The sequence below is a fragment of the Salvelinus namaycush genome, chromosome 26 (assembly GCF_016432855.1).
Source record: "Salvelinus namaycush isolate Seneca chromosome 26, SaNama_1.0, whole genome shotgun sequence".
Taxonomy (NCBI): Eukaryota; Metazoa; Chordata; class Actinopteri; order Salmoniformes; family Salmonidae; genus Salvelinus; species Salvelinus namaycush.
In genome coordinates this window covers 27,890,814-27,905,751 of record NC_052332.1, presented here as the reverse complement: position 1 = coordinate 27,905,751, position 14,938 = coordinate 27,890,814, and the positions used below count along the sequence as shown (strand labels likewise).

Sequence of the window (14,938 nt, the reverse complement as noted above, 5' to 3'; positions counted from 1 at the left end):
GCCAATTAATGTTATAGTGTCAAGCAGCTTTTTTAGGTGTTTGAGCGAAATGTGTTTTTTTTACAAATACAAGGTGTTAAAGTATGTGGTATAAAAAGGGTTATCATTCAAACAACTGACTTTTGACTAATAAAGGCTTATACACTAAAGAATGACAATGTCTTTTCGTTTGCCCTTTGAGGACTAATATCTATTGTTGAATTTACATTTTGATGAATTTATTTTATTGTGTTAGTCCCCAAAAGGTAAACAAAATACTCAGTTGAAAAAAAATCTATTGAAAAATGTAGTAAGTTCTTTACCGTTGCAATTCCAAGCTGTCGTGGGAGGTTTCACCTATTTGTTGGTGTGTTGCTTTCTCATAAGGGCTGTTGGGATATGAAGACAGACTTGAGTACAAGTAAAAGAAAAGACAAGAGAGACTTCTTGTACCAGATTTTAATTAGATTACAACCGACACAAATAATGAGAGGATACCTCCATTCATGGCCTATTTCCTGAATAAAGACACAAAGTGACTCCTGCTGAGAAGTGTAATGTTTGCCCCTTATTCAACTCAAGCCATAGCACTGCTTAACCCTCATACCCAATGTTGGCCAAACATCAAACTCTGTGTGAAGAGAGGTGGAGACTTTTATAAGGTAGACACCTAGCACTAACTGTTGTCTACGATCCTTAAGATCATTTTGTGTTCTCTGGTTCATTTTCCAAATCAAGTTTTATTTGTCACATGCGCCGAATACAACAGGTGTAGTAGACCTTACAGTGAAATGCTTACTTACAAGTCCTTAACCAACAATGCTTTAAGAAATTAAGAAGAAAAATATAAAAAATAAATAATATAAAATAAAAGTTACAAATAATTAAACAGCAGCAAAGTCCTGTTCCCTGTATTGGTGTATCTGGAGTGGTGAAGATATTTAGAGAGATTGTTGAGGACAAAGAGCATGTGGCCAGTGTCATCTATCTGGTCTTGTGAAGCTAGCACATTGATACTTACATGAGTCAAAGATTCTCATTCACAAACACACAGAGCCTCTAAACTTTGAAAATGGCCCCAGTAGAGGACAAGCACTCAGAGGATTGGAGTGCATTGCTCTGTTAAGAATATGGATGCAGAGCCATTGAACTAGATCGACAAAATGTGCCCTCCATTTTCATGTTCTATTGTCAGCACTCCATATAAAAACATCAAATATTGAAAGGGTGCATTAACATGGGCCAGAAATTGATGACTGCTCCACTGAGGGGGAAAAAGCAGAAAAGGGTCAGAAAGCAGAGGATGCTTTAGCTTCATGGCTTACACTTTCTACTGCAGTGATGTATTTTGATCTATTGTGTCATAACCAAAGCTAACCATAACCCTGCACGGTCTGTGGTCGAGTGGTAATATCCAATTTTTACAAAAGTATATGTAAAAAACTATTGTTCTACCATTGGTGGACACACATACACAGAGCATACAAAACATTAAGAACACCAGTTCTTTCCATGACACAGACTGACCAGGTGAATCCAGGTGAAAAGCTATGATCCCTTGTTGATGTCACTTGTCAAATCCACTTCAATCAGTGTAGATGAAGGGGAGGAGACGGGTTAAAGAAGGATTTTTAAGCCTTGAGACAATTGTGACATGGGTTGTGTATGTGTGCCATTCAGAGGGTGAATGGGCAAGACAACAAAATGTAAGTGCCTTTGAATGGGTTATGGTAGTAGGTGCCAGACGCACCGGTTTGTGTCAAGAAGTGCAACGCTGCTGGGTTTTTCACGCTCAACAGTTTCTCATGTGTATAAAGAATGGTCCACCACCCAAAGGACATCCAGCCAACTTGACACTACTGTTGGTAGCATTGGAATTGACATGGGCCAGCGTCCCTGTGGAATGCTTTCAACACCTTATAGTCCATGCCCCGACGAATGCAACTCAATATTAGGAAGGTGTTCCTAATGTTTGGTATACTCAGTGTTAGTTGTATACATGATGATGATATCATGACAATGGATTAAAAACTGTTCATCATTGGCCTGACACTATCATGCGATCATATGTGATGAATGGAGCTGTTTGCTTAAAATGTAAAGCTGGGGTGGACTGGCCATCTGGCATTTCGGACAAATGCCAAATGGGCTGGTCTGTTTTTAGCCCAGTGGGCCTGTTTTCTTCCCCGCAAAATTATAATAATCTGTCTGATGATGTGGGCTTTGAGGAGTGTTGAGGTGTCGAGGCCTCAACAAAAAAAATGGTCCGGTGTGTTAGAAATGCCAGGGCCGAGTTTTGGTCCCAGTCTACCCCTGATGTAAAGCACACCTGCATTGTTGTAAAGCACAAAGCACAAGGCAAGTAGTCCTCACAATTTGCTTGAAAAAGCCACCGAGCATCATCTATTCAAATGTCTCATGGAGACAGATCTTTGCTATCCTTTTGAGTTGACTTATAAATAGACTTGGAAAACTGCTCCAGGGAATGACATATCTTGTTAGAGGCCAGAAATATTCAAGACTTCCAAAGGACTCATCATGCTTCTCTGGAATGTGCTATAGTAGTGGGAGCGAAAATGACGACTTCATATCTACAGTCGTATCCCCAACTCCCAATTATTGATAACACACGTTGGTAACTATGGTCTTTCAAATAACCTTCCTATAAAATTAGAGATCAAAATGTTCTCAGTAAAAACCTATTTTCTAACTGGTGACTTTATGAATACATGTCCTTGTTGCTTTTTCCTTTGGAGAATCAGTGTTCTGATTTTGGCCGTGGTGTATCTTGTCTCTCAGAGGGAGAGGTCACTTCACTTCACTCAGGGATGTCCATCCATTTTGAAATGTTTTGCCTTTGGAGTTCCTGTGTTGGGGTTGAGCAGAGAGAGTAGAGAAATGAGGGGGAGTGGAGACTGAATGTGTCTAATAAAATATTAAGACACAGCTCTTTTATCCAATACAATGTGACCATCGCTGCACTGTTGGATCTATGTGTTTCTCTTCCCATTTCCCTAGCTCTCTCTCTCTCTTCCTCTCTCTCTATTTCTCTATATCTTCTCCTTTTCTCATGCTCTCTTCCTTATTTATTCAGCATATACAAAGAGACCTCTACAAATACACTTGGAATAGCAGAGATGGGAAAAAGACTAGAAAGGCTGACTCTGTCTCTGTTTATGTTCCTCTTATTTTATCTTGCTTCAAACTAAATAACTACAACAATCCCAGTAGAACAGTATTGCACCCTGCAGATGACAGAAATGCAGGACGATGTTTCAGTGGCATTTGGCTTTCAGTAGGGGGGGGGGGGGGGGGGGTCCTGAAGGTTTATTTTTAACAATCTAGTGAGAGTTTGTACATGGTTGTGTGTAGTTGTGTGTTGTCACAAATGTGAATTTGCAATGTGTCTCGTCTCTATTTTGTGTCGATGGTATTTTGAGTGGCTGTGGGAACCGTGTGAAGTCATGCTAAATGTCTGGCCTGTTTTCCCCAGGCTGCTGGGAAGATGGGAGGAGGGGCAAGGAGTGAGCCATGTTGAGGACAGAGAGGCGCTCTTGTCTCTGTTGTCATCGCTCGCTTCAAGCTCCCCGCACCTCCATCTCCCAAATGGCCTTCCCTCTCACTCATCATTCAGCAGCTAACACTGCTCTCTGCTGGCAGATTATCTAACTACACCGCCGCTAAATCAAATCTCTTACCAGCCGCTCTGGATGAACAACAACAGCAGCCAAAATCAACGTCTTTGTTACCTAATCAAATCTAATATGAGATGATTATAAGTAATTACGGGCAGACCTGCACACTGTGTCCTCCAGGCTACTATTCTCATCAAAGCACAGTAAGAGTCAGGCCCTTCTGCTCTCTGCGTTTCAGGGAGCCAGCATAGTTTATCATATCACTAAACATTGACACCTAGTTGATTGGGATCATTTTAAGAGACCATAAAAATCAATGAGTGCAAGAGAGCAGTTTCAAATATGAACAAAGGCCACGTTGGAATTTAAGACCACGTCACGACTCCTGAAAGAGTTAAGGGCCTCTTTTTATGGCGTGATTAATGGACAGAGAGAGAGAGGAGAGGTCACAAGCAGAGTTTTAATAGATAGCTTTATTAAACTAGTTAAATATGCTGCATCAGCCAAACAGGGCCTCTCCCAGCGTTTCTTGGGGTGCAGGACCAGCGTGCAGGGGTCTTCCTCTGGATCCACATTGGCTGGTACCACTGGTAAGGACATCTTCACAGCCAGGCTCGGCATGACAGTAGGACTGCCGCTGTAACCACTCAGACTGGTTACCAAGTAGTAAATATTACCACAGTCTTTCTCCGCTTCCATCACTGATTGGGCAAAGCCACGGGCTCTCTTCAGGATTCGGTGACTGAAACACATAGCTAGTTTGATCTGCTATACCTTATTTGGTATGTTATTTACATGAAGCTCTGTCATATTTGTGTGGCTAAACTAAGTATCTGTGAGGAGTTTTTCATGTGAGGCTGTTGTCTTTGGAATGTTTCCTCTTCATTATCATACTCATCTTGGCGTCTTTTGATTGATGACCTGTCAATCACCTTATACCCAGGCACGAATGCATAGGAGAGGTTATTGATTCCCTGGACGGGCTGGGAGGGCTCTGCAGGTAACATGGTAACTGGGCCCAGTATTCTCTGGCTGGGAGGCCCCAGAAGTTTCTAGCTGAGAGGGGCCTGCAGTCTCTAGCTGGTAAGGCCCTGCAACCTCTGTGGGGAAATTGTGAGTACCAACTCAGAGTATGCAAATTCCTTGCATTTGAGAATTTGGGATTCTCTCAGATTCCATTGGATTCCTGACCATGGTCTGAAAAGACAAAAAAAGATGATAAGAACAGAGAAGTCAGAACACAGATGGGGCAAAACATTTTTGAAGGATGCAGCTCTGAGTTCTTTGATTTTATTGGTGACAAACAGTTCTTGTAATTATAACAGGGATCCAGTCTTTGTTGGGCATTAAAAAGTTACCTCCAACAAGAACATTAGAAAACAACAACAACAACATTGTCTTCGTTCCTCACTCTCTCCATGCCTTTGCAGATAATCATACTGTATGGCACATTCAGTGCAAAGCAACGTGTATGCATACTCCTGAGTTTCAGTTTGCATAGACTAGAGGAGGAGCTAGCAGGGCCACACCAGTAAGGCCCTTGAGATGTCAATGATTAACCTTTTTGTTTTCTTTTCATTCAGCGTACCTACTGTGTGTGTTTATTCATGCTGTTTGATAAGGTTTCATTCACGATGGTCAAAATCCATTTTCATACAACCCAGCAGAACTGTAACATGGTAACATAGTAACATAGTAACATGGTAACTGTAACATAGTAACATGGTAACATGGTAACTGTAGCATGGTAACTGTAACATAGTAACATGGTAACATGGTAACTGTAACATAGTAATGTGGAAACATGATAACTGTAACACAGTAACGTGGTAACATGGTAACATAGTAACATGGTAACTGTAACACAGTAACATGGTAACATGGTAACTGTAACATAGTAGCATGGTAACATGGTAACATGATAACTGTAACATAGTAACATGGTAACATGGTAACATGGTAACTGTAACATAGTAACATGGTAACATGGTAACATGGTAACTGTAACATAGTAACATGGTAACATGGTAACTGTAACACAGTAACATGGTAACATGGTAACTGTAACATGGTAACATGGTAACATGGTAACTGTAACATAGTAACATGGTAACATGGTAACATGATAACTGTAACATAGTAACATGGTAACATGGTAACATAGTAACATGGTAACTGTAACACAGTAACACGGTAACATGGTAACTGTAGCATGGTAACTGTAACATAGTAACATGGTAACATGGTAACATGGTAACTGTAACATAGTAACATGGTAACATGGTAACATAGTAACATGGTAACTGTAACACAGTAACATAGTAACATGGTAACTGTAACACAGTAACATGGTAACATGGTAACTGTAACATAGTAGCATGGTAACATGGTAACATGATAACTGTAACATAGTAACATGGTAACATGGTAACTGTAACATGGTAACATGGTAACATGGTAACATGGTAACATGGTAACATGGTAACTGTAACATAGTAACATGATAACATGGTAACATGGTAACTGTAACATAGTAACATGGTAACATGGTAACATGGTAACTGTAACACAGTAACATGGTAACATGGTAACATGGTAACATGGTAACTGTAACATGGTAACATGGTAACATGGTAACTGTAACATAGTAACATGGTAACATGGTAACATGATAACTGTAACATAGTAACATGGTAACATGGTAACATAGTAACATGATAACTGTAACACAGTAACACGGTAACATGGTAACTGTAACATGGTAACATGGTAACATGGTAACTGTAACATAGTAACATGGTAACATGGTAACATGATAACTGTAACATAGTAACATGGTAACTGTAACATAGTAACATGGTAACTGTAACATAGTAACATGGTAACATGGTAACTGTAACATAGTAACATGGTAACATGGTAACTGTAACATAGTAACATGCTAACTGTAACATGGTAACATGGTAACATGGTAACATGGTAACATGGTAACTGTAACATAGTAACATGGTAACTGTGACACAGTAACATGGTAACAAGGTAACTGTAACATAGTAACATGGTAACATAGTAACATGGTAACTGTAACATAGTAACATGGTAACAAGGTAACTGTAATATAGTAACATGGTAACATAGTAACATGGTAACTGTAACATAGTAACATGGTAACTGTAACATGGTAACATGGTAACTGTAACATAGTAACATGGCAACATGGTAACTGTAACATAGTAACATGGTAACATGGTAACATGGTAACTGTAACATAGTAACATGGTAACATGGTAACTGTAACATAGTAACATGGTAACTGTAACATGGACATGCTTTGCTCTAACATTTCTGGTGCTGTTTATGATGATCCTTTTCATACATCCTGATGATGGTCATGGTATGACACCTTGGCAGACGTATATGAGCTCTGTGCCTAATGAGCTGATTCCCTCCCACTCCCTCCATTCTTCACATCACCCTCTACATCCCCCTTCCCCTTTTTCACTGCTGATCAACATTTTCCACATCGTTAATTTCTTATGTCACTTTATTATAATTATTCACAATTAACCCTTTGGGGTTCCATGTAGAACCCTCTGTATGAAGGGTTCTTTATGGATCCCAAAAGGGTTCTACCTAGAACCAAAAAGGGTTCTCCTATGGGGACAGCTGAATAACCCTTTTAGGTTCTAGGTAGCACCTTTTTTTCTAAGAGTGTACCGCCGTGTCGAGCTCTTAGCATGAGCAGAGTGACGGGCGAAACTGGCATTAATAACTCAGTGCCAACGGCAGGGAGTAAACTCCCCAGAGATAAGCAGCGTATTGTAGTGCTCTGGCTCACTCCCTCTCAGGGCAGGAGATAAAGGCCAGGTGGAGATTACATTACATTAATTCCTTTGTCAGAAGCCCTGACCCAGAATGACTTACAAGGTACATTTAGAGCATATAAGAGGGAGAGATGAGCATCAGCCCAAGTACTGAATAATTGTCAATGTCACTGTCAATAACTAGTGGGCCACTGCAATAAGGTTAACAGACTAAAAGGAGAAAACAGAACAAATATATACTGTACTGTACTGTGTAGAGTACAACTTATAATGTAAAGTGCAAAAACATACACTTAATTGTGTCCTATATTCTTTAGCACAGACATCATGGCCTCCCTGTAAGTCTAAAGATTGAAGCAGGAACAAATGGCGCTAATTTGGAAATGCAAATCCACAGTTTGAAAAATAACAGTCGGAGAGTATTCCCACCCAGTCTAGGTGATATGGCAAACAAGGCTGTGCACACACCTTGAACACCCCCATGATGTCTACAGGCACAAGATTTGCCTGTACACTACCACAGAGTCCCCACAAGCTTGTACAGTACGCTCTACCTAGGCGTTGCCCATTACAACTTAGTTGATTGGTAAGAACTGGGAAAGGTGAGCGATTTTGAGGTAGTGTGAGCAATACCACTCTTGACTGGCTTATTGAAGGAGACAGAAATAAGCGCCAACATTTCTTTTAAAATGTCCTCCACACTGAAAATGGTGCTGCTGCTCGGCATGATGGGTGAGTTACATGTTCATGTATTATGAAATAAATAACAATAATGATATTTCAGTAATGTGAAAGGATTTGGAACCCATATCTCTTGCTCTTACAAATGGGACTCTGGGCAAGTTTTAGATTGTTTGGGGTCTGATATTAAAGAATAACATTCAAACTGAATAAAAGTACATAAATATATTTATTAACCCTTTTTTAGGTTGTGGGCATTTGATCACAGTGACGGTTCCCCAGAAGTTTGAGAACGTGACAAAGGGTGAAAGTGCTCTTCTCCAGTGCACCTTTGTTACCACTGAGCAGAAAACCAGTGACCTCATCATCCAGTGGAATTTTGTTTCCAAAACCTCCATGGTGCCACAGCAGGTACGTAGACTGATGTTACTTTGTGGTCTTATGTTGCCACATTGTCACACTCCCTGTGGAGTGTGGGTTCTTCAAAGTGTTTTCCTATGGGGACAGCCAAAGAAACCTTTAAGATTATAGATATAACCTTTTTTTCTAAGAGAAGAGGATTGGTGCTTCGGTATTTTAATAAAAGGCAGGTAGGCTACTAGTTCAATATGGCGGTAGCTCTTGAGTTCCCATTTTGTGAAACACCCTGTTAAGACAACAAAGAGCCCAGTCACCAGAGCACCAGTGGCTCCCTGCCCTCCAAACACACACTACTAGTGAATTATTCGATATGGTGTCAAATAAGGGTTCTTTGGCTTGTAACCATAGCATAACCCTTTTTGGTGTTATATGGAATATTTTTTGGAAGGTTCTATAAAGAACCATGCTTATAAGTTTTTAAATGGAACATGTATGGTGCTATAAATAACTATTTCCTAAGGTTCTACAAAGAACCTTTAAAAAAAGGTTATATATATCCCCAAAAAAGGCTTCTGCTATGGTTACAACCCTTTTTGAGGCTATATAGAACCCTTTTTTAAGGTTCTTTATGGAACCTTTACGGAGAATGGTTCTATAAATAACTTTTCTCAATGTCAATTGTTCTTTGTAGAACCATACAGGGTTTTTAGTTGTGGTTCAAAAGCCATATTATATTGTTAAATAGGTTTTATTATTGTGTTCATTAACTAATTGAATCAGGTGTGCTAGCTCTGGAACAGCTGGAGGTCCCTGAGTAGAAAATGTAGAACTACTGACTTAATCTACCATTCTCAATTCACACATGACCATACATGAGTCTTTTAATAGACACTGTTACTGACCATAGTCACAAAGTGTAGTAGCGTAACACAGCAGATTAGATGAACTAGTTGCACAAAAAGAGCTGAGCTCAAACCACGCCCCAAAATCTTCTAATGAGCCACAGCCCCTACATTTTAATTATCACAAAAAGAGGAAAGAACCCTTTTTTGAACTGCAAAGAACCATTGAAGGGCTCAAAGTATGGTCAGTATGGTTCCACATAGAACCATCACCCTTCTCAAAGAACCCTTGAGGAACCCTCATTTTTTTGTGTGCAGAAGCCGTCTCTGAAATATCAACACGAAATCTGTCAATCAGTGCACAAATTGTTGTGTTTCTGGTAAGAAGTGGTTTTCCAGTGGATTTATGTAGGCTCTAAGACATTCTTGCTGTTACTTTTTAGGTGTATTACTCTCAGTCAGGAGAGGGCGTGATTTCCAAACCATATGAAGGCAGGTTGAAGCCTTCCATCTCTCCAGCTTCTACCAACAATGCCTCAATAACAATAAGCAACATGAAAGTGTCCGATGCAGGGGCCTACACCTGCGAAGTCCGCAACTTCCCTGATGTCAGTGGGAAGACTGAGGCAACTATCATTGTCAACATTCTTGGTAAGTTCTGTTTTAGGTATATACATATAATAATTAAATAGTAACGTATATCCTTCTTCCTATGTTAGTGTCAACACAACACACAACCAGACCTATGAAGCAGTGATCCTGTTTTTCCTAATCTGAGTTTTGTGATCATTGAATTACATGCCGCCTGTGATTCCATTCATTCACAGAGTTACCAGGACAACCTTGCTGGCCTCAGTATCCACAGTAGTTTCCATGGGAACTGGAGCAGACTAGTATCTTCATTGTCAGTGTCAGAAATTAGAACAGAAACACCTCCCGACATGTCTCGTACTCCTCAGGAATAGAATGGAGAAACACATGACTCTATTTTCGATTTAATTAATGATTCCCAGTTCGATAAAGTAGAGGGGTTGTAGTGAAGCATTATGGGGAAGGTAGTACACTGTATTCAGTCCTAACATGGACATGGTCTTTTCTTTTTTATTGTTTATACATTTGATTGTACCAATCCACAATGGCTGCTCATCTTACAAATAATATACTTGCCTATAATTGGTCATGTCTGTTGTATAAATGTGTAATTTTAGTCACCGTAAACACTGCAAGTACCATGATGTACAACGTCACCATTGTAACCATAGCAAAGCATGAGAGACTCAGGGGGATGACATTATCTTTGCTAGACTGCTCATGTTTGATTGAATATATCACTGTAATGACTGGTATCAAGCGCTGGCATTCAGTGTTCTGCATTCCAACGTCAAACGTACCTACTACTAGACCAAATAGCTAGCTACTGGTCCAGGGCAAGTGTTGATTTTTTATGTCTAACTTGGCTGTACCCTTTGGAAACTTTCTCTGATTACCGGTAGTTGGATCAACTGGGTCCAGATTGCAGCATATTACATAAAGTTAACACATGCTCTCTCTCTATCACATGGTCTGTAAGAGATGCCCTCTGTGCCGTTCTGTGCTGTCCATGGTGATGTGGAGTCTGGTCACCTGGTTACCCTCACCTGCCACAGTGAGCAGGGAAGCCCCACCCCCTCCTATACCTGGACAAGACTGGACCAGGACAAGACCAAGAAACCTGTGCTGGGGTACACCGGTGTGTTGTCATACTGTTCCTCCATTCTCCATCACTCCTTTGTGCTCTGATTCATTTTTGCTAGACTTTTATTCTTTCTTTTTCTTTTCAGATCCGAAAATAGGATCCTTGTATATTAGAAACATATCCCAGTTTGAGTTTGGAGAGTACCAGTGCAGTGCCTCTAATGATGTGGGATCTGCCACTTGCACTGTGGAGCTCAATCATGGTACGGGTAACATATGTGATGTTGTTTTTCCTTGTTTATATGATCTGCACACTGCTGTAACTAATCTTACCAATAACCCGCCCTTTAACAGAGCTAGGTGACGGGGCCATTGCTGGTGCAGTCATTGGAGCACTTCTTGGAGCTCTCCTAATCATCCTTATTGTCTTGTACATGACACACTCCATGAAGAAGCAGAAATACAAGGATACCAAGGAAACAGAGATGCAGTGAGTGGTTATGATTTGGGCTGCACTATGAACTCATTGACAATAATACAATTGAAATGTGTGGTGCAGTGTTTCACCTATAATTCCTCTCTCCCTCCAGGGCCAAACCTAAGAGTTCGACCACGGTGGCGTATGAAGGCGTCCCTACCATGGGGAGCAGCCACCAGGCCTCTGTAACCTCCGGTAGGGTTCCCATGGCAACATACAGCAACGTCCATGCTGACGCTGATGGAGAAGAGGCCGAGGCTTAGGAGATGCCTGACACACACGTCTGGGGTGACATCACTGTCTGGGGTGACATCACTGATCTGAAAAACACTGCTGCACTGAAGGTTACCAATGCCTGTGTGTTTGGAGAGTGCATCCATAGCATTTTTTTTTTTCTGAGTTTGTGTTTTTGTATCATGTGTGTTTTATTGACACATTTAAATAATGCTTCGTATTTGTTTTGTCATTTTAAGAAACTTAAAGTTATTGTATTCCGAATATCTTTATTTCACACGCAAAAAATACTAATCACTCTACAGCCTGATTAATTATAATATGTGGTAATCCATCCATTCCCTGACTAGATTTCATGATCTAATGCCAATTGCATATTCATTGTGACATTCTAACCAATGATGACTCATCCCGGTTTTCTGGAAAAAATAAATAATTTTGCATAAACTGTTTCATTACTAATGTGGATATTCACATGCTTTGGAATGACATGGGGTAAATCCTGAGCCTGAGGAGAGTTCTATACTGTATGTTTGGGCTGTAAGGACTGTGATGACTCCCTGAGTCCCTGTGGACTTTCCAGACACCCTGAGGAGAGCAACATGAGATGAGCACAGCCAATCAGAGTTGGACTCCGCCATTTGACGTTAACGCCTCGCTGCTGTCTCCAATAAATACATTTCTAAGAAATAGAATGGAATATAAGACAAGAATAGTGCTCTTTGTTAATGTTGGGTTAACCCTTTTTTTCATTTTAGGGAGATGGAGAGAGCTGTGTGAGTGCGGAGTCCATCTGATCCCGAAGTACGATTCAGATAAGCATGAAAACAGAGAAGGTTAGTGGACCTATGTCTCTGGTGTGGACAGATTAATACTCCAGACAATTGGCCCGAACAGTAATGAAAAAAATGGTGGTAAAATATTATGCCACATGCTGATTCAAAGACAGTATGAATGACCAGTAGGGGGAGCTGAAGGTCCAGAACTGGTGTTACTGTTAACAAAAACACAGGAAACAACCAAGATTAGTGCTGTGTCTGATTAAACAGAAGATAAGAACGGGTTTTAATTTACAGGTTATATTATATACAAATGACAGAAAATAAGATTGTCATTAGATATTGTACTCCAAAGTCAACTCATCCGAAATGCAAATATCCTAAATATGCACCAATCAGTATTTATCCAAGATTTGAAATGTCTTTGTTCTCTGTAATGAAAAGCTGCTGATCATCTGGCAGAGATATCATCAATGTGAATGTCTGGTTTTGAACAGCGGGTATATCACTCTTTCCTCTGCTCCTCCATTTCAACTAATAAGTCTCTGTGATCAATCTATGCTGTCAGTCGAAGCCAAGCCTTTTGAGCAGTAGGTAATAAAACAAACTAATTCAACCCATAATTGACTTGATAAATCAGTGAATAACGGAGTGATACTAACAGTGATTGGATAAGACTACTTAAAACGTAGATAATGTAATGCCTCTACTATACAGACTACTCACATACTTACTTAAATTGATCAGTACTGTCTTATCATTTAATATCAATGTACTTTAATATAAATGTTTTGAAAGCAAGAGAACAATGATTCCATAATAATTACAGAATCTCAAAGTGTTTTCGGAGGAGATAATCCGTCATGAACATCAAATTAAGTTTAATTCCAAAACACTATATAGTCATTTTCAGGATTGTTGGAAAATTAGCTTTTATTGTTTAAAGAAATTCTGAAAGAGATTGGTGTGTTTTTTCCCTCTCTAGTCATTACATGGGGTTGTTCAATGACAGATATGTATTTGTTTTAAATCTGTCACTTGATGGTTCCATTTCAGAGAGACAAATAACTATAATAGAAAAATGCTATATGTCCACCTCACTGTCAGAGAAATAAGTAGTACTGCTAGGTTTTACACAGTCAAATGTAACAAATAACAACTTTTTTTAAAGAAATATACAAATTATACATTTGTGCCATCAACATTAAAATGATTAAATACAATACTATGAGATCTGTATGTAAAACGTTTATTTTTCCTTCTCTTTTCCCACTAGCACTGACTTTGATGAAAAATATTTGTTGAGGGAAAATGAACATGATATGATTGTGATGTTGTTGTCTTACCTAGCTTTCTTAAGATGAATGCACTCATTGTAAGTCGCTTTGGAGAAGGGCATCTGCTAAGTTACTAGAATGTAAATTTCATTTTAGTAATTTAGTAGATGCTCTTATCCAGAGCGACTTACAGTGAATGCATTCATCTTAAGATAGCTAGATGAGACAACCACATATCACAATCAAATATTCATGATACAAACATTCCATTACAGCTAAACAATGGATATATAGCGTTTTGGGGGGGGGGAAATGTTTTCATACATACAAAAAATCTGAGAACGGTAATATTTTACACAGACATGAAGGTACCCCTAAGCAATCATTCTGATGAAAAAACACAAACGTGAGAAATTGGTGGATATAGAGTTTTGGAAAAAAACTCCTCAAATGAAAGCAACGTTGGTGAACTTAACTAATGCAATTGTAAAAGACAAATACCTCCACATATAAACTTCACGGCTCTCTATCGTGTGAAAATATAAATGTACTGATCCCATGTCAGATTTTTTTATTTTTTTTTAAAGAGCACAAGACTGACACAAGCCTTTGTCAGTGTACTTCATTTAATGAATACATTTGTCGACAGCATAGGGTCGGAAAATAAATATGGTGAGTATGTAGGTCATTTACATGAAATGAAACAGCATACTCATCTTGGGGAATCCTTGTGCGTAAGACATTTAAAAGGTCATGTTGTACATTGCCCTTTTAACCATGAGAACCTAAGGTCACCCTCCATAAGGGTGAGTAACATACTCAAACAAAAGAAAATGCACAAATTCTCATTAAAAAAGCATTCTTACTGGACCAAAAATTATACAAAGTCCAGTAAGAACTTGATAACAAGAGTTCATATTTATATATATATATATATATATATATATATATATATATATATATATATATATATATATATATATATATATATATATATATTTCATAATGTACATCCAATAATATCCTTCTATACTTATTTTATAGAGTCAATAGTATTAACAGTATTAACACGTATTATACATGATCTTTTTCAGTTAATCCAACTTTGTTTAATGTCCATTATCCAAATTAATTTGTGCAAAATGTTAAAACTCCCTGCCTTAGATGCTGTAGCT

General features: G+C 39.1%; 1 protein-coding gene across 1 annotated transcript; it reads left to right on the top strand.

Moving 5' to 3' along the window:
* Nucleotides 1–7,978: 7,978 nt before the first annotated feature.
* Nucleotides 7,979–12,123, top strand: LOC120021801 (V-set and immunoglobulin domain-containing protein 1-like). The gene is made up of 7 exons (XM_038965653.1): nt 7,979–8,170; nt 8,367–8,530; nt 9,765–9,972; nt 10,892–11,050; nt 11,142–11,258; nt 11,350–11,485; nt 11,586–12,123. The coding sequence occupies exons 1-7, from the start codon at nt 8,128–8,130 to the stop codon at nt 11,734–11,736; spliced, it is 978 nt and encodes a 325-aa protein (XP_038821581.1). The 5' UTR covers nt 7,979–8,127; the 3' UTR covers nt 11,737–12,123.
* Nucleotides 12,124–14,938: the final 2,815 nt, after the last annotated feature.

What these genes read in the sequence shown, in the direction of transcription:
- LOC120021801 (XM_038965653.1), top strand. Translation starts at nt 8,128, where the DNA reads ATGTCCTCCACACTGAAAATGGTGCTGCTGCTCGGCATGATGG. An exon ending in TATCATTGTCAACATTCTTG is followed by an intron (nt 9,973 to 10,891) that starts GTAAGTTCTGTT and finishes ATGGTCTGTAAG; the next exon opens with AGATGCCCTCTGTGCCGTTC. An exon ending in ACCAAGGAAACAGAGATGCA is followed by an intron (nt 11,486 to 11,585) that starts GTGAGTGGTTAT and finishes CTCTCCCTCCAG; the next exon opens with GGCCAAACCTAAGAGTTCGA.